The 19,680-nt window shown below is 34.1% G+C and overlaps 2 protein-coding genes across 3 annotated transcripts; both read left to right on the top strand.

Annotated features, from left to right (window-relative positions):
- Window positions 1-286: 286 nt before the first annotated feature.
- On the top strand, window positions 287-1,987 carry LOC149729905 (tRNA (guanine(10)-N(2))-methyltransferase TRMT11-like). Its single transcript, XM_089886560.1, has one exon. The coding sequence runs from the start codon at window positions 406-408 to the stop codon at window positions 1,810-1,812; it is 1,407 nt and encodes a 468-aa protein (XP_089742686.1). The 5' UTR covers window positions 287-405; the 3' UTR covers window positions 1,813-1,987.
- A 68-nt stretch (window positions 1,988-2,055) lies between these two features.
- Window positions 2,056-19,310, top strand: LOC149729904 (eIF-2-alpha kinase GCN2-like). 2 transcript variants are annotated; one of them, XM_089886521.1, is made up of 34 exons: window positions 2,056-2,186; window positions 2,508-2,626; window positions 2,898-3,033; window positions 3,512-3,652; window positions 3,944-4,043; window positions 4,560-4,685; window positions 4,861-4,935; window positions 5,195-5,364; window positions 5,593-5,707; window positions 6,188-6,318; window positions 6,418-6,482; window positions 6,789-6,894; window positions 7,424-7,591; window positions 7,893-8,081; window positions 8,499-8,632; window positions 9,004-9,143; window positions 9,406-9,538; window positions 10,051-10,219; window positions 10,534-10,619; window positions 10,990-11,128; window positions 11,399-11,514; window positions 12,038-12,155; window positions 12,701-12,820; window positions 13,141-13,308; window positions 13,999-14,196; window positions 14,944-15,095; window positions 15,418-15,619; window positions 16,051-16,329; window positions 16,694-16,864; window positions 17,142-17,384; window positions 17,885-18,069; window positions 18,290-18,503; window positions 18,680-18,849; window positions 19,036-19,310. In XM_089886521.1, exons 1-34 carry the CDS (start codon window positions 2,073-2,075, stop codon window positions 19,091-19,093), a joined length of 4,950 nt encoding a protein of 1,649 aa, XP_089742647.1. In that variant the 5' UTR covers window positions 2,056-2,072; the 3' UTR covers window positions 19,094-19,310. The 2 variants fall into 2 exon arrangements, with proteins under 2 accessions (XP_089742647.1, XP_089742648.1); XM_089886522.1 differs by lacking the exon at window positions 4,861-4,935.
- Window positions 19,311-19,680: the final 370 nt, after the last annotated feature.

Raw genomic sequence — 19,680 nt, 5'->3', positions numbered from 1 at the left:
AGTACTTTATTGTAAAATTATTTTAAACATTAATTTAGTTTAAAAAGTTATTTTAATACGTATTTTTTTAAAAAGGTTAACATCGTAGCAATAAATACAAATATATGTTAGATTTTGTTCGAAACTGTCCCCTTTGAATGCAATATTAATCCACATGGTGTCGCCGAGAGTATATAAACAAAGCGCAAGATTTTTTAGCTGTCTTTTTGTTAAGTTTTCCCATGTTATCGTGTATTGTGTATCCATGCATGCTATTTTACGATTTTTTTTACGAAGGACCCTTCTGTTAAGAAATATATATGTGAGTAGTGAGTTAATTGCTTTACAATGTAATTTTATGCTATTGAAGTATGTTTTATTTGCCTTCTGTATTTTACAGAAACTATTTAACGTTAAGTAGAAATTATGAGTAAAGGACAATGTCTTGACGGATTTAAATGCAAATATTTGATACTTTTGGCTCAAGACAAACTACTAGCCCACATTTCAGAGTTGGAATCTGTGGCCCAAACGTTCGGTTTCAAGCTTAATATAAAACAAAAGGCTAAGATTAGCCCAACAACTGGCAAAACAGATTTTACAAAATGGATAATTTTACAAGAAATTGCAGAAGAAAATGTTCTGAAGCTTATGTCACGCTCTGTATGTGCCATGTCAGCTTTTGAACTGTGGGGCTCTGGGTCTGACTTTTCTTTATTGAAACAGTCAATTTTAGAATATCCATTGGAGCAGAAGCGTGACTGCTTTAAAGAGACACAAAGTTTCGCAATCAGAGTCAAAGGAATTGGTAAAAAGATGTCTTCAGAAATACAAAGAGAACGAATTGATTTGTTAGAGGATGTCTTACCGTTCCAAGGAAAAGTGGATTTGGTCAATCCGTCTGGTGAATTCTACCTAGTAGAGGATTACTCTAATCGTGTGCAGGGTCAACCACCTAAAGAACCAGATGCTATTCTATTTGGGCGGCTTTTGTGTAATGGACAACGTAGTTTGATTGAAAGGTACAGCCTCAAAAAACGAAAATTTATTGGGAATACATCTATGGATGTGATGCTGAGTATTTTAATGACAAATTTAGGTGGAATTAATAAGAATTCAGTGGTTTGTGATCCGTTTGTTGGAACCGGGAGTCTGCTGATCCCTGCTGCGCATTTTGGAGGTTACGTGATCGGAGGAGACATCAATTACAACATCATTCATGCAAGAGGAAGATCGTCCAGGAAGGGAGCAGGGTGGAGACAGAAGGATGAAACCATCAGACACACTTTGATGGAATATGGACTCCGATCTCAATATTTGGATGTTTTACTCTGCGATGCTGCATGCCATGCATGGAACACAAACGGGAAAGAACTTTTTGACGCAATAATCACTGATCCCCCCTATGGAATTAGGGAAGCGTGCCAGAAAGTTGGTTCAAAAAAGCAGAATCCTGTTGTGCCTGAATTAGAGCCTGGTTTAACCCATTTTCCAGAACAAACTGAATATCATCTGGAGGACGTATTTAAGGATTTGTTAAACTTCGCAGCTCAATCACTTGTTGCGGGTGGTAGACTGGTGTATTGGTTGCCAGTATACAGAGCTGACTACTCTCCCAAAGTAATTCCAACGCACAGTTTGCTGAAGTTAATGTATAACCATGAGCAAATTCTTAACAGCCATTCTTCAAGAAGACTCATAGTTATGGAAAAATTAACAAAAGAAAATGTCACTGAAACTGCCCAAGCTGTCATTTCAAGCTCAGTGTTTAGCGGACATAACTCATTCCGAGATAAATATTTTTCAGCTCATAATGGGAATGAAACAAGATAATTTTAATTAAAAAAAATTAGGTGCTAAATTCATGTTTTTAGGTAAATGTCACTAAATTGTCACATTATTTATAGCAGTATAACTAAAAAACAAAAAAAATTGAATTTGTATTGCAAACAGTGCTAAACTGAACTTTTAAACCATTTTTATCGAGGCATTGTGTATGCTTTTACAGTGCTAGGAAGAATGCGATTTAAAATTTAAGGTTATTTTGAATTGCATGGTTTTCCAAGTGTTACCATGTTATTGTGTATGTTGTCATGACGATGACGGAAAGTGAATCCTATCAAGAAAGGCAGGAAAATGAACTTGAATTGCTTCACTCCATATTTGGTGAGGAGATTGAAGATCTGAGGAAATTGGACAAATGGAAGGTGGACATTTTTTTAAAAATCTATAGGTGTGTAATATAGTGGTGGGGGAAGGTGGGACACCTTTTTATTCTATTTTCTTGTCCCATTTGGTAGTAAACAAAGAACATTCAAAGAATCAGAAAACCGTATCCTTAGGACTTTCATAGACCGTTGTTAATTGTTTAAAACACCCGAATTTTTGAATTTTATGTGCTAAAGGTGTCCCATCTTTCCCCGCAGTACTATAATTATATTTTACCATTCTTGCTGATCTGCTCTTACTGTCTCCCATATGGCAAACAAGTATCTGCATCTTTATAAAGTCTCCTTACTTTTCTCCAGGTGGTTCGTCCTCCAGAGATCATCCTCCATCTTCATCCACAGGAAGGGATGAGCGGAAAAAAAGAAACTTTTACCAAAATTGACCTCAAAATAAAATTTACACCAACTTACCCAGACAGGTGAAAACAAAAATAATTTTGCTTTATCCATAAAACAGATTTTTAAGTTTTTTTTAACTGCATCTATTTTTGGTATCAAACAATACATTTTGAATAGTACGTGTTCATGTTAGCCCTCTTTGTCCATTTAATTTAAAAGTACCACTGAAGATTTTTTTGTTTACTACCAAGTGGGACAACAAAATCAAACAAAAAGGTGTCCCATCTTTCCCCACCCTACTACATATATATATATATAATATATATATTATATATATATTTTTTTTTTCAGTTTCCCTGAGTGTAAACTGGAGAATGCGAAAGGTTTATCAGAAGATGCAATTAATGATTTGGAATCTGGGATTAAAAATCTCTACAAGTCATTACAGGGTGAAGTAATGGTGCTCGAAATTGCTCAGTTTGTTAAGGTAGGTGTGGAAATATGCAATTGTATTTGTTATTAAGTATGTATATATAGTAGGATGGGGGAAGATGGGACACCTTTAGCACATAGTATCAAAATATCCTAATTCTTTTTCAAACAAATAACAATGGCCTATGGGAGTCGTGAGGATACGGTTTTATAATTCTTTAAATGTTTTTTGTTTACTACCAAATGGGATAAGAAAATAGAATGGAAAGGTGTCCCATCATACTACATGTTGGAAATAAAGAATTTTGGTATTTTTGAAAATTAAAATTAACTGTTATATAAAAATTAATTGTGCCCGGTTATGTAGTTTGATGTGCTCTTGTACTTCAAATACATACTTTACAAAACCCTCTTTTTTAAACCGTTTCTTACTGTGTGAATTTGCAATAAGATTTTCCATCTTTGTTTTGTTTGAATACCTACTTATGAGTCGTAACATGAACAAAGCACAATAATGCGGTGACTGACCTCAGGAGTTCCTGCATACACACAATGTCCCACAATGTAACTCGGTGTACGAGGAAATGGTAAAAAACAAACAAAGACAGCTTGAAAAAGCTGCACAGGAAGAGGAAAAGAAAAAGGAAATTGAAAGAAGAAAAAAGGAATTAAAGGTTAGAAAATTGATTGTATATATATATATATTTTAAATCTATTCAATTTGTTTTTGTGTTGATAGTTTGACCCCATTTGACTGTTGGTATATTACATATTATATAAATAACGAATAGAGACATTATTGTGTCTTGCACAACAGCCCAAGGAAGCGCTTGCAATGGTAACAGAGACAAGCCTAGAACTCATTATCTTTGGGTTGGAGGCATAACCACTTTGACACGGTGCCGGCAAATAGTTTATTGGAAAAACTCAAAACAAATGAACTGACTTTTGATTCTTTATTCCAGAGGAAAGAGATAGAAGAAGAACTAGCAAGGAGGCAAAACGAAGAAAAACAAATTCGTAAACTTATGAGGGAGGGCAGAGATCAGAACCAATCACCTCAAGGTAGTTCTGCATTTTTGTTATATAGTAGGGTGGGAGAAGATAGAACACCTGTTCATTTTATTTTCTCCCCCCATTTAATTAGTGGTAAACAAAAAACATTCAAAGAATTATAAATCCGTATGCTCACGACTGCCATAGACCGTTGTTAATTATTTAAAACACGATTAGGATGTTTGGATATTGTGTGCTGTCCCTTCTTCTCCTACTATGTAAGACTTAACTCTGGGTGATACTTTTTATTTTTTTGTGAAAAAAAGCGTACTGTTAAAATACAGTTACACTTATGGTCATCAAACATAGGGAATCTTTTGATTAATGTAGTGAAAGCAATGTACTTTGGCTGTACTTGTTTTATAGACACATAAAAGGGTAAAGCTGTCTTATCCTTAAATCTTGGGTGCTAAACATATGATGTCTACTCTGTTTTAAAAGTTGGGGTGACATGCCACCTCTTGACCCAACCATTAGTTACACCTATGTTTCAAACATTAAACTGGTATATTAAATATTTTATAGACCACACACGCCGACTTTCTGAAGATATTCCGAACGGCAATGGCAGTCATGGGAAGTCTACAGGAGTCGTGGATTTAAAAATCAATGGAAAACTTCCACGATTAATACATAAAGGGCAAACATTAGGTTGGTTATCATATTTTGATCTGAGTGGACAAAGTAACTGAAATTTGTAGTTTTTGTTTTTTTGTAAGGGAGAGGTTCTTAAACTTTTTGAAGCACGCCCCAACAATGAAAATCCCAATAAACCCCCCCCCCTGTTGTTAATTAGCCTTTTTCGTAATTTAGCTTATTTTTCAAGACTACATTGGAAGATCCACACAAAAACTTAAAAAGATCCAGAAGCATATCGAGATCTGCCATTTAAACACCACCGGTATAACACATGTAACACTTTATTGTATTGTTTTTTGCGCCCCGCTCTTAGAGTCCCCCCCCCCCTAGGGGTGCGCGCCCTCCAGTTTAAGAACCACTGTTGTAGGGGGAAAACATCACTTATTTATTACCTCATTTTACTGTAAACCATACTATCCAGTAAGGATAAAGTCCCATAGTATGGAACACAATGTGACATGAGATTTAGTCCAAAGCTCTTCACCCCATACAGTTAGAATAACCCATTGTTTTTATTTTAGGTAGTGGTAGCAATGGATCAACAGTATACGCGGGCATGGATGCAAACACAGGTGAACTAGTTGCAGTTCATTACTGGAACATACCATGTCCTATGAGGAATTCAATGCTCACTGACGCAGAACGAGCTAAACTCGATAAATATATGAAAACAATTAACACAATTGAGCAGGTGCTAGTTTCATTTGGTACTAATTACTTTTACATAGGAAATTTGTTATCTTAAATTCTATATGGGTCAGGTCCTTGATCATCTAGGTCTAGGATTTAGCCCAGATTTGGCAATTTTTTTGTTACATAAATTGTTCTGACAATTTCTAAAGCTTTTTGCTTGTTTTTTTTTTGCATAAATTATTTATTCAAAAAAGCTTAAATCTATTAAAAGCAACTAATAACGCAGGAGTTGAATTCTTTGGTGAAATTCTCCCACAAACACCTAGTGCCCTACCTTGCAATGAGATATAGCCATGTTGAAAGTAGTATTGAACTTCATATTTTGGAGAAATATATAACAGGTGATGTTTGGTTTGAAATAATTGTTATGTCTGTTTGTTGTTTTAAATTTTTATGTGTCTTTTTGTTGTTGGAAATATAAGGTATTTGACTATTCGTAAGTAATAATCTGAATAAATGTAATTTGCTTTGTCCCCACATGGCTGGAAAAAGACAGCTGTTATAACATAGATGTTTTGTTTAATACACCTTGTGCAAAACCTATTATTTGTGTTACAGCCTATTTAGTATCACTGGTTTCATTCATTACTGTATTTACAAATACACAATATTCCTGTTGCATGATATCCTACAGTGCATGCTAGGGTACCTGCAGTTTAGGCCTGAGTTGGCCAATTATTTGGATATTTTTTTGCTTCTTTATGGGTGAGGTCCTTGTCAAGGGACCTTGGATTACGGCCGGTGTTGTGACACTGCCTCACAGTCAGACGCTTAAAATTTTTACACATTTTAATGTAACATATATATTTATTAATTCTCAGGTGCAAGCCTTCAACAAAAACTCACAAGTAGAGACAGAGTTGGAATTGACGCTGTTAGAACTTATTCTGAGCAACTTTTATCTGCGCTTGACTACCTACATAAAAAGTCTGTTGTACATAAGAATCTTAAGGTACTAGATTGTTATTTTTGCATTTTTTTCCTCCCGTTTTTTGTCTCTTTTTTTAATAACCTTATTTTTGATGTTTTACTAATTTTTTTCTTTTACCAGGCGAGCAGTGTTTTCTTAAGTACCAAGGGATCCATCAAGCTTGCAGATTACAGCATAGAGAAAAGGTAGATACATTATTTTACTTGTACTCTAGCACCGTGCCACAGTGGTTAGCATATCTGCCTTTAGCCCTTATGTTACAAAGTCAGGGCATGACGGTATTACCATTGTGGGCGCATGTGTCCCTGGGCAAAATACTCAAGGGCAAAATTGGTTAAACTCAGTAGTCTCTTAAAGGTTGTTAAATTTTTAGCCATACTTTATATAAAAACGAGGTGTATGAAACGAAACAAAACACCTGTGTTATAATGATTGTAATCTCCCCACTACATGAGAATATATGAGTTACATCCATTCATTCATTTCCACAGAGTAATAGACTTACATAATGAGTCACGTATTGAACAGCCTGGTGTGCGATTCAGTGAAGATCGAATTCCTGCTCGAAATACAAAGAAAGGAGATATTTTGCGGTTGGTGGGTGTTAATCTACTTTCTATATATTTTGTTCTCAAATAAAATTGTACCCAAATCCTCTAAAAGAACATTTTGTATCTGTTTTTTGTACTAAAACCTAATTGTAATGTATGTGAATTGTTGCAGCCAGACTTATTTAAAATCTAAAATAGCTGTTTTGGCCGATTTATATAGTATAGGGCTATGGGTCTACTGACTGGTGATATTTGAACAATGTAACATAACCAGATAAGCATATAACCTATTCATTTGTTTCATCCCAATTGAAGTTAAAAAATCTTCATAAAATCTAGGGACTTTAAATATTGTAAATCCCTTTAATTGATCAGTAATTTATTTCTTCATGAAATATTTTTTAAAGTAATGATTGTTTTTTAATTTATTTTTTAATAAATTATATTTTAAAAGAAATAATTTGTTTTTTAATGTATTTTTTATTAAACTATTTTTTAAAGTAATAATTAATTTTTTAATAAATTATGGTTTGAAGCAATAATTTATATTTTAATTTATTATTTGTATCATTCAGGGTATGTTGATACTGTCACTTGCACAAGGACAAACAATACAGGATTATCCTCCAGAAATACCAGCGAGCTTTCCACTGGTTTTCCAAAACTTTCTTGAGAAATGTCTTGTGGTTGAAGACAGGCTTCGTTATACAACATCTGAACTCTTGGATCATGAATTTATCAAGGTTTGTAGGCTAGGAGTGTTTTGTGGTTTGTGGATTTATTTTGGGTTGAATAGATTTTATAACTTATATAGTAGGGTGGGGGAAGATGGAACACCTTTAGCACATAGTATTTAAAAATTCGATTGGTTTTTAATAATTCAGAACGGTCTATGGGAGTTGTGAGAATACGATTTTATAATTGCTAGAATGTTCTTTGTTTACTGCCAAATCAGAAGAGAAAATAGAATGAAAAAGTGTGCCATCTTCCACCACTCTACTGTTTATATATAAAATATAAATATATAAAACAAACTTTTTTTAGCCAAGTGTCACCAGTCCTATCCTTGACATCGATCTTCCTTTGGAGCAAAATCCGAGTCCGTTTGATGAAGATAAGATGGATGATGTCCTTGCAACATCCGATGCTCCAAGACCAACTCTCTCTCGCCTCCACTCGGAGTTTGAAAAGTTGGAATGGCTTGGGAAGGGAGGGTATGGGGACGTGGTGAAGGTTAGACACTTTTGTACTTTATTTCTATATCTTTATATTATTGTTATGTGTTACTTCTTAGGCTTTCACTTGGGGCAATGTTTTAATGTTTCCAAATCTTAGGTTCTCTGGCCCAAAAACATAGATATCAGCAAGGACAACGCCACCATCCTGTTTCCCACATTTTTCCCCGCTTAACCATCGTTGAACTTACAAGTGTAAAACAACATACTTGCTGTTGCATGCATTTAACGCTGCATGTGGGATACAAGATGGCGTCCATTGACTCTTGTTTTTGAACAATGGCTGTCCTTACTTGTTGTATATCTATTTACTTTGCCCTAGCCTGCACTGGTATACGACTTTACCCATATCTTAGAATGGAAAGTGTATTGGCCAGAATAAAAATCATCTCAATTTGACATAAAACTCTCCTAGGTAAAGAACATAATAGACGGACGAGATTACGCAATCAAACGTATTCTACTGAACCCACATCGATCCCTGTTTAATAAAAAGATAACGAGAGAAGTGAAACTTTTGTCTCGGTTAAACCATGAGAATGTTGTCAGGTAATTCGTGTTTTATATTTTGTGGTTTATTTTCAATTACAAGGTCCTATAGTGTTGTACATTAAGGGGCCTGAGATGCAACAAGAGTTGGCCTATTACCCTAGGCGAAAAGAGCTTATATTATATCATATTAGTTATGTATTTGCGTCATGATGGGACACCTAACACACCTTTAGCACAAAAGTATTCAAATATCCTGATTGTGTTTTAAAGAGTAATCAATGGTTCTATGGTGGTCGTAAAGATACGGTTTTATAATTCAATGAATGTTCTTTGTTTGCAACTAAATGGGTCAAAAAAATATAACGAAAAAGTGTCCTACCTTTCCCCACCCTATTATATTATTATTTTAACTTGTTGTTTGTTGATAGATATTACAACTCGTGGATTGAAAATGTTGAATGTTGGGAAGATGACGTTTCAACTAATTCATCTAACCCAACAACAACAACAACAACAAATGAAACAAAATCAAACGTATCAGATCGTATCAATTCACTTGGTTTTTATGGTAAGTAGTAGTAATATAGTTATCATATGCAGAGCATCCATATTTGTATGTAATAATGTGCTTTTAAAGTAACTTTATCTTATTTTATCTAAAACCAGTTTGATTTTATTAAATATGGTGTAATAGATAGGGTAATTATACCAAGTAGTGTAAAAACAGGGGGGCTTTATCTAAAATAGTGTAAAACAAGATAATTTTATTCAAAATTCAAAACAGGCTGTTTTTATTAAAAATGGATTAATTTTATTGGAAAATATTTCAGATAATATTGAGGTTCTAGCGCCACCTCCTGTCGCATCTAGCGTGTCAGATTGGAGCGTTTCATTGGAGGAGGTGAGTCGTTGTCGTGACGACGAGGAAGATGATGACGAAGATGTGTTCAAGACTATCTATGTGTAAGTTAAAATTCTAGATCTGTGGTTCTTAAACTTTAAATTCTATTTTTGTAAGTTTAAAATCTGTTTCTGTAAGTTTAAATTCTATTTCTGTAAGTTTAAATTCTATTTTTGTAAGTTTAAATTCTATTTCTGTAAGTTTCAAATCTATTTTTGTAAGTTTAAATTCTAGAATCTAGATTGTAGTGTTGTGGATATACTTCCTTTTCATAGAATAGAATAGAATAGAGTAATGTCTGCTAACTGTCTAAGAAAAAAATGTTAAATATTCCAAACCTTTATTTTTAAGCTATATGTATTAAGTATTGAGTTTTTTAATTGCATTTTTGGTGTTTAATGATTTATTGTACTACTATTTTATCTCCAAATGAAGGTTAGTTTACCAAAAGATCAATTTCAAAAATTTCAGCTTTTGACTTTAAAAAAAAAAACTGAAACAATTTTTTTTAAACCTAATATTTTCCAAAATATTTTCAATTTTTTTTCTTAAACGAATTCCCGCATCTTTTCAGTGACGAGGATGACTCCGAGAGCATCAAGTTTGATCACAGTGATGAAGAAGAAGATGAGATGGTGGAAGAATCAACTAATGATGGCAAAACGTCTCGGAGTGAAGAAACCACCGTCACTAGTTCCGCGTCATCAAAATCGCTTGTGACTCAGCGATTTCTATACATACAGGTACAAATTCAAACAAATAAAGATTAAAAAGTCTTTTTATAAACAAAAAAAGGAAAGTTTAAATAAAACAATCAAACAAAATAAAAACTTCAGTATAGTCTACATGTTTTTCTAATCGTATGTTATTTAGTAACAGCTTGTTACAAGTTATTTATTATATGTTACAAAATCTCGCCAACCATACAATATAAAATGCATCTATATAAAGATTTTTTAGTCTGATGTTTTACATTTAAATTCAACAAAACTTAGAAAATCTGAAGGTACAAATAATTTGTACAACCGATAGTGGCAACATTAGTGTATTTTTACAGATGGAATATTGTGAGAAGAGCACACTGCGTCAAACCATTGATGCTGGCGTTTGTAATGAACCTGAGAGAATGTGGAGATTATTCAGGTGTGAATAAAAATCATCTGTTTTTACTTGTATGTTTTATTTCATGCAATGACCTCATATCGCTTATAAAATACTGCAGTTCACATACTTTGTGATTTTTTTGATTACTTTTGTTTTTTGTTTGATTATAAAACCAAAATAAGTTTCCCAAATACCAAAGTTTTAAGAACCAGTGTCACAAAGGGTGTCTAATACATACTAACGTTACTTTGGGCAGAGAGCATGTGCCATTCTCTTATTACAACAACAATGAATATTTTAGTAGTCTTCATATAATAAACTTATGTTTTGTCTTTCCTTAAATAAAGTTGGACTGCATGGGGGCAGCCTTCTAATTTTTGTTATAAAAAATCAAATTATTTTTCAACAGGGAAATTCTTGAAGGATTGGTTCACGTACATGAGCAAGGTATGATCCATAGAGATCTAAAACCACAGAATATTTTCCTCGATAAAAACGACCATGTTAAGATTGGAGATTTTGGTCTTGCTACTGCACAAGCTAGAGTGGTATGTGACATTCAAATTATTTTATGTTTTAGTATATTTCTTAACAGTATATTACAGGATTGCACTTTTAACATTACATGATTTTTTAATTATTTGGTCAATTATAGTAAATAAATACAGGCCCCATACTGGTTTTATAATTCTTTGAATGTTCTTTGTTTACTACTAACTGGGGTGGGAAATAGAATAAAAAGGTGTCCCATTTTCCCCCACGCTACTATAATAGCATATTTTTGAATATCAAGTGGTTGACGTTCTGATTATGTTTAGACACTAGCTGACAGCTCTGAAGAGATTTCAAAATCCGAAACTGGAGACAGTGTATATTCTGGTGTGGTGGGAACTGCGTTATACGTGGCACCTGAACTTATGGTTACTGGGAAAAGGTATTTAAACTATGATACAAATATTTTCAATCTGTACAATTTTTTTTCCACACTTAAAAAGGGTATGTAAACGGTTATATTGTAGCGGTTGCAATATGTTTTATTGCGAGCAGTAAACTAAGAAAATTTGCCGCACACACACATTACGGGCCGCCACAATGTAAACAATGATATGACCTTTCAATATGTAAAGAATTTTTTTAAGCCTAGAAAAAGAAGGTGCAAACTATGATGTGCCTAATTTCAATCAAACAATTTTTTCAAGACTTGAAAAAGGGTATTTGAACTATGATATGAAGCCATTATCAATAAAATGTTACTTTTATTAAAGCTTTTAGAATAAGATTGCTTTTCTACAAAAAAAAAGTGATTTTTTAATATTGCATATTATTCTCTTTTTTTCCAAGCATTGACAAAAGTTTAACATTGTCCTAAATCCTTCTATATCGAAGTTTTTCACATTAATCCACATTGATTAAATATAACTGCCACATATATTATTTATCGTTATTTTTCTCCACAGATCACTGTACAGTCAAAAGGTTGACATCTACAGTGTTGGAATCATTTTCTTTGAAATGTCATTTCCTGGTATCCAAACTAAGATGGAACGAGTCAAAGTCCTTGGGAACCTTAGAACTGTAAGTAAATAAAGTAATATTAAACACAAATGTTTGCAACATATGATAACATTTTATTCCATGTGGGTAAGGTCCTGTAGTCTGGCATGCCATAAAACCTGAGATTTAGGCCAGAAATTGTCCATTTACCAGACAGATTGCTATTGATGTATTAGTATCAAATGGGTTAGTTAGAGATATGCCTGTTTTATATGTTTTGTCCAGGAAAACATATGCCTATCAGGATTTATATAAGTATCTACAAATAACATGGGTGTTCTGTTTCATACACCTTGTGCCAGCTTACGGGTTACCATGTACGTTACTTTGTGGGTGATTATTTTTTGTGGATTTTTTTATTATGTATGAATATGAGTCATAGTGTATGACTGATAATTTAGACAACCCATTAGTGACCACTGAGTTAGAGCAACTGTCGTTAAGTGTCTTGCCCAAGGCGCATACGCCCACAATGGTAGCAGCGACGAGCTAAAATGTCTGTTAAGGCCTGAAAAACGAAAAACTTCTGGTCCATACTATAGGTAAAAAAATGTTTTTCCACCCAGTCTTCCATAACCTTCCCATCTGACTTTGATGAAGCTGCCATGCCTCGTGAAGCTGAGATAACTCGATGGTGTTTGGATCACATGCCGAATAAAAGACCAACTGCATCTGAACTTCTAAAGGTAAAAGTGGATTAATCTGTGCGTCAGTAGTGTCCAGCAGTATGAAACTGTGTTTTTCCTATTTGAAATAACATTTCATCTGAACTCATTAAATGTTAATTTTATGTCAAAAATCTCAAAAAATTGTAAAAATTATAAATAAATCCAAAAAACATAATCGCCCACAAAGTAACATACTTGGTAACTCGTAAGCTGGTAAGAGGTGTTTGAAACTGAACACCCGTGTTATAACGACTGTCGTTTTCCGACCACGCGAAGATAAAGTAAGTTGCATTCATTCATTTAATATTGCTTATATAGCCTTCTTTTTTCCACCACAGTGTAGATTAGTTCCGACTCCTGTACTAGAAGAATCCAATGTACTTGAAGCAGTTCGTGAAATGTTAAGCAATCCAGATTCAAAGCCGTATAGATTAGTTATGGATGAAGTTTTCAACCAACCAGAAAACCCAACTTCATCTGTTATATACGACATTGAAATGCATAAGGTAGGTTATGATGGAAACATTTTTCATTTTAAATCAGAATTTCTTAAACTGGGATAAATTTCCTCCAGGAGCTGGGGGTAATTTTTTTGTATTTAGAGGGTAAATAAGCTACCAATCGAAATCCACATCAGCTAACGGGACAAAAAATTGTGCCAATTGCCGTACTTTACCAGACATTGAACAACTCATTGCCAAAAAACTAGCGCATCCGTCGCATTAAATATAACTGATGTATTTAGTTGATTTTGCTTCTTAATTCATGAGCGCCATATTACATATTGAAACTAAATCATTACATATTGAAACTAAAGCATCTTTGTTAAAAGGGTAAAGCATATAACAAACTTTAAGAACCACTGCTTTAAATGCTTATGTGTAGAATAGCTCAACTCTCAACTGACTGTTTTTGTATTTTGTAGAAAAAAATAAACAAACATAGCACAACACCATAAAATTAAATTGCTATTTTTGATAAACTAGCTCAGGTGTTGCCGACTAAATTTGACATAACTATTTTTGTACGCACAAAAAAGTTTTGCAATAATTTTCACAAAGTTAGAATACTACTAAGTTACATTTTTCTTATCACTTCTATTGTAATACTTATTCCAGTCTATCCATTTTACAGTCTGTCACTGCTTTTCTGTCTAAAACAGCTGTACTTTGACCATACATATCCATTTTCTACAGAAACATTTTTCTGAGACACAGAATGTGGCACAACAGCAAACATTTGACATTATATCTTCCCTACTACGTTGCCATGGAGCTGTGCGGGTCAATCCTCCGCTCTTGTTACCTAAATGTGGTTCGGAAAATGATGCAAATGAAGCTGCAGTGCTAATAGGGGTTGGCGGTAATGTCGTATCACTGCCTTATATTCTAAGGGTAGGTTATTTATACGTTTGTTTATTTTACTCTTTGTTGCTAAGTTGTTAGGTTTCTGCATTGTAACTTGTTCAATACTGATACCATTGACGGTATATGTGTCCTTGCCCAAGAAAAACTGTTGCTCTAACCAAGTGGTCACTAATGGGTTGTAGCATCCTTGGTGTTAGGGTAGGGGTCAACTGTGGCCTAAATCTTAGACCCAATGGCGTGCCACCATGTAGGACTTATACAGTGGAAAAGAATATTCGTTTCTTAAGGACTACAAGCATTATAACATATACGTTACTGATTTCTGATATAGAGTATACTGTGGGGGAAGATAGGACACCTTTAGCACATGATATTCAAATATCCTGATCATGTTTTAAACAATTTACAACGTCTAATGGAGCCATGGGCATACAGTTTTATAATTCTTTGAATGTTTCTTGTTTACTACCAAATAGGAAGAGGAAAATAGGATGAAAAGATGTCTCATCTTCTCCCATCCTACTATAGGTCTAATACTATAATATATATATAAAAGTAATACAGGCATCCTGATCGAGTTTTAAACAATTAACCATCCATGGGAGTTGTGAACGTTTTCTAGGTATTTAAATGTTCTTTGTTTACTACCAAATGGGACGTAAATATAGAATAAAAATGTGTCCCATCTTCCCCCACTCTACTATATATGTTTCTGATGCCCAGCAGTAACAGTTTATACATAAATAAGTTACATGCATTGATTTATTCATTCAGATTCCACTGGCTCGTTTTATTCTGTGTAAAGGAATCACAAACATTAAAACTTACGCCATCGAAAAAGTTTTCCGAGCAAGAAAATATGCGAGGTCCCGACCCAAGGAATTATGGGAATGTTCGTTTGACATCATTTCCCCCTCAGTGGGAGGGTAAGGCTAACTTTTTTTATAAACTAGGCAAATAATTTTTTTAAATAAAAAAATCAAATAATAATAACATACGGTTAACTTGTTTTAATAATTTTTTTAATACTTTTTCACTACATTACTGCATTTTCTGTAGTACAATAAAAGTAGCACACTGTAATATTAGCACATAATATAATTTTTGGAGTGTAAAAGTTATTTGTCTATACAGAGCCAAAAATCTAACTTCCAGGATAATTAAAATAAACAAAAAATCAAGTATTTTGTAAAATACTAGTGTTAACAATTTGTTTCCTAACTTTGAACTTGCTTGACTTTCTTGCAGTCTCGCTCCCGACGCGGAAGTGATCTCTGTTGTTTCCGAGATCATCTCCCAATTCCCATCTCTCTCCTCCCAGAAGTACGAGGTTCGGATCAACCACTTATTGGCGCTAGAGTCAATACTAACATACTGTGGTCTCGATGAAAGCCACCACACGGAGGCACTAGATGCATTCGCTTCATGCAGTGGCCTCTCCAAAACACAAGTAACTGCTTACCTTATAATGTTAACTTCACTAACTCATTTGTAGGTAAACATTATAAACACTGGTGATATTTATGTAAGTTATGACTATCACATGTATTTGCGGGTTGTGTTCTTACGCACACTTTTCTTCCAATTAGAACTTTAATATATTAGTTAAATGTTATTTACTTAATTTTTACATTGTATCGTCCATAACGATCACGCCTTTTATCCAAAGTATTCTTTCTTTTTTATTTATCATCGTGTTTTAACAACTGTTGTTTTACCGTTATTACCTGTTTTTCTCTTTTATAAACTCCCTTGTTCTTCATTATCGTGACCAAAAAGATGAAATAAATTTCATTCGTGCATTGAGCACAATGTTTGTATTTTATTATACCACCACTACATTCTCCTCACACCACCATAATCAACATGTTCTCCTCACAGCTCCACAACTGCATCAACAGCTTGCCTCTCAATGCTCAACAGGTTGCTTCCCTTCTTACATTCATCCAAGTCCAAGGCCCGCTGTCCCGGGTTCAAACCTCGCTGCGGTCGATTACCCGGAACAAGCACTCACCCGCGTCGTCCAGAGCACGACAGGCGCTCCACGAACTCGAAGCTCTTCGGAAAAATCTTGATTCTTTAAACTTGACACTACCTGTTGTGTTCGATCTTGGTTATTCTCATAAACACCACAACCATTATAATGGCATCATATTTAAAGTAAGATTTTGTGAAAAAAAGAATAGAGACCGGTTATTAGTATTTTATACAAAATAATCGTGTTATAAAAAAGTTATTATGATCCATGAAAGATTTTTTATTTTTGTAACCTTTTTGTAGACAGAGTATATGTGACCGTTTTAGTACAAGTTTTTCCCAGCATTTAACATTGCTCTTCTGGGTATACCCTGACAATAAATTACATTTTCCCCCCGAAATGTAAACATATGCTTGGGCAACTGCAATAAACCTTTATTTTCTGCATTAAAATCATTTTTTTTTGTTTTTACATGCTTTCCAACCTAATTTTTTCTAGAAGTCAGTGACGCACTTTTTTATGTTTAAAACCTTGTTTTTCTTTCAGGTTTCAGCGGAAATCCAGAAGAAAAAAAGGACAGCAATTGATGTGTTGGCCATCGGTGGTCGATATGATAAACTGCTCACAACCATGTCTGTATTCAACATGTATGACAGAGATGGGGAACAGAAGTTAACACCTAAGCATGCTGTGGGTGTTAGTATTGCTGTGGAGAAAGTAGGTGTTGAATCTAAATGATGGCTTTTTATTTTGGATAATAACCAACAAAGCTAAATGGTAGTATTAGCACTAAAAAACAAGGCTAAATTAAAAAATACTGAATATCTAAAGATGAGTAGTGTTATGGGTGTTTAATTTAAATTAAGGGCAAGTCTGTGTGTTATATTAAATTGTACACATTCGAATAAAATATGTAAAACGGGTGCCCAATGATGTTATTTAGACTTTAAATAGCTGCCTACTTTTGCATTCTGTCATATTGATTTTTATACAGATTGTAGGTTCTGTAATGGAAGAAAACAATCTTCCCAGCTCAACAAGTATGAGTGGCAGCAACGACCCCACTGTGACATCACAATTATCCCACCACGCTGCAGTTGACGTGTTGGTTTGTTCTGTCGGGCGAACTCTTCTGTTGCACGAACGATTGAGGGTTGTAAGATCTCTATGGGAGGCCTCGATAGCAGCAGAAACCGTTTATGATCGCGGAGCAATGGAATCAATGCAAGAAGTGCAGGTATAATCAAATGAATGAATGTAACTTATCTATCCTCGCGTGGCCGGAAAACAACAGTCACTATAACACAAGTGTATTGTTTCATACACCTCATACCAGCTTACAAGTTGCCAAGTATGTTCCTTTGTGAATGATTATTTTTTTGTTTTTTTCCTTTTTTTAAAATAATTAATACTATTTTAAAAGTTATCATTGTTTTTGTTTTATAATGTAAGTGGTTCCCCTCCCCTGAGGTTCATACAGTATCACCATGGGTGTTCTGACTCCTGATATTGGTCCAACTCTGGTATAATTGTAAGATCTCATGTCACTCTGTTGGACTAACATGAGTTAAATAAAATACTATAATACACCTACAACAACATGCTAAAATTGGATCTCGTAACTTAAATATAGACGTAACATATGTGTACTGCTAAAAAGTCATTATGTCTGTATTTAACTTGCTTTCCTTAATTTTAATCATTATATTACTTATTGTTTATTACTTCAACCCACAGGAGAAAGCTCAAGAAAGAGGGATCCGCCATCTTGTATTTTTAAGCGAGAAAGAAAGTGGCTCCCCGTTAGTACGATCATTGACGCACGACCCGCTCTTACGCTCTACTGAACGCAGAGTACCGCTGGATCAGTTGGTGGATTATTTGTTAAAACGATTGAAAGAAGTTGAATCAACTGTATCAATGTAAATATATTATTTTGAAATGATATTTTATATATTATAACTTTTAATTCGCCCTAAAAAGTTGCATTCATTCAACTTAAATGTAACTTTTTATTTATCTTTATTCTTTTCAAGAGGGTTCTATTACATGGTATTTTTTCTTTAAAATTTGGAAAAAAAATTTAAAAAACTTTGGAAACTTAAAAAAATTAAGAAAAATTAAGAACTTTTTCTTCTTTAGGAAATTTTCCTCATCGGGGTTCTCTGCATCACACGAGTCCTCCACTGTTACCATGACGAACAATAGTGCTCGTCAAATCAGCATCGAGGTTGTTCCTCCCGAGAAACTTGCCTCACATTTAAGGAAGAGATATGAGTCTGAAGTTATGACCAAACTTACAAGTCTACCTATGATGTCCCACATTCCATCTAAAGCTCAAATTTGTGCCCTTGCGGTAATTGCGTGAAAATATGCAAATTTTTACTGATTTTTTTTGGTCTTTATGCTGCTTATACTACTGCTTTTTTTGTTATTTCTTCGTTTAAAATCTGTTAATTTAGTTTTGTTTTTAAATATTTTAAATCCTTTTATCAAATGCAAGATTTGGAAATAAACTTATGTTTTGTTTAGGTTGAACTGCCATCACCAGTTATGAAGAGCATGGGATGTTCTCTTGATCTTTCTCACTCTGAGGAAGAGTTTAACTCTTCTCTTGCCCATCATCTACACACTGTATCCAAGTATAAAAAATACTTGTCCCATATCGCTGAGAGAATTTGCGAGGCAAAATTCGAACGAGAGTAAGTCAGGAGAATTTTTCTTGAAAAATTCACTTTTTGTTAGTTTGCATCAAAGTTAACTGAATGGAAAGTTTACTTTTGTTGGGGGAGTTAATACAAAAAAAGCTTACTTTTGCTTTGAAGTACAGAAGCAACCACAATATAAAGTTTGTTTCTACAAAATAACTTGTTTTTTTTGTATTACAGAATGACTTTCATCATTCTTTACAGCTACAAAGACCATGGCTACTGTCTTTTGATATGAGTTCCTAAGAAACTCATCAGATGGTACAATAGAGTGTAACAATGTGTACCTCGTGTTTTAGTTTATTTTTGTTCTAACATATAAAGACGTTTTAGTGTCACTTGAGCAATCATGTGTTTGTTTTACTGATTTTCCAGCTTGTAGCCATTTGTGCAACTTGCGCCTTTGCTTTTGTATTATTGCGTTTATGCTCTCAAATACACCATAATATAAACTATTAGATTGTTTTGTGCTTGTAAAACATTCAGTTTGTGCTTGAAACATCCAAGTATTGAAGAGTAGTAGGACATTTTAAAAAGAGATTAAGAATTACAAATTTGTCAGGTTTGTGTAAAAGAGTAATAAATGCTAAAAGAGAGAGGTGTTTTATTTGTCTAGGTGTAAATATTCTTGACGAGGGCATAGTGATAAATTGGGCAGAAACAAAGATTTACTCTTTGGGCAGAAATACATATTTTCGAAAACTGAACGTTTTATACGTTGTCTATGAAATGCGCCGGCGAGTTGGTCACGGTCTAGTGATTTGCATTGCCATTGGGATTTCCAAACCCATCATCAGGGGCAGATAACCTCACGGTGTTGCGACG

This window comes from Ciona robusta, chromosome 10 (genome assembly GCF_009617815.1).
Source record: "Ciona robusta chromosome 10, ASM961781v2".
Taxonomy (NCBI): Eukaryota; Metazoa; Chordata; class Ascidiacea; order Phlebobranchia; family Cionidae; genus Ciona; species Ciona robusta.
This window is presented reverse-complemented; position numbering and strand designations above follow the sequence as displayed.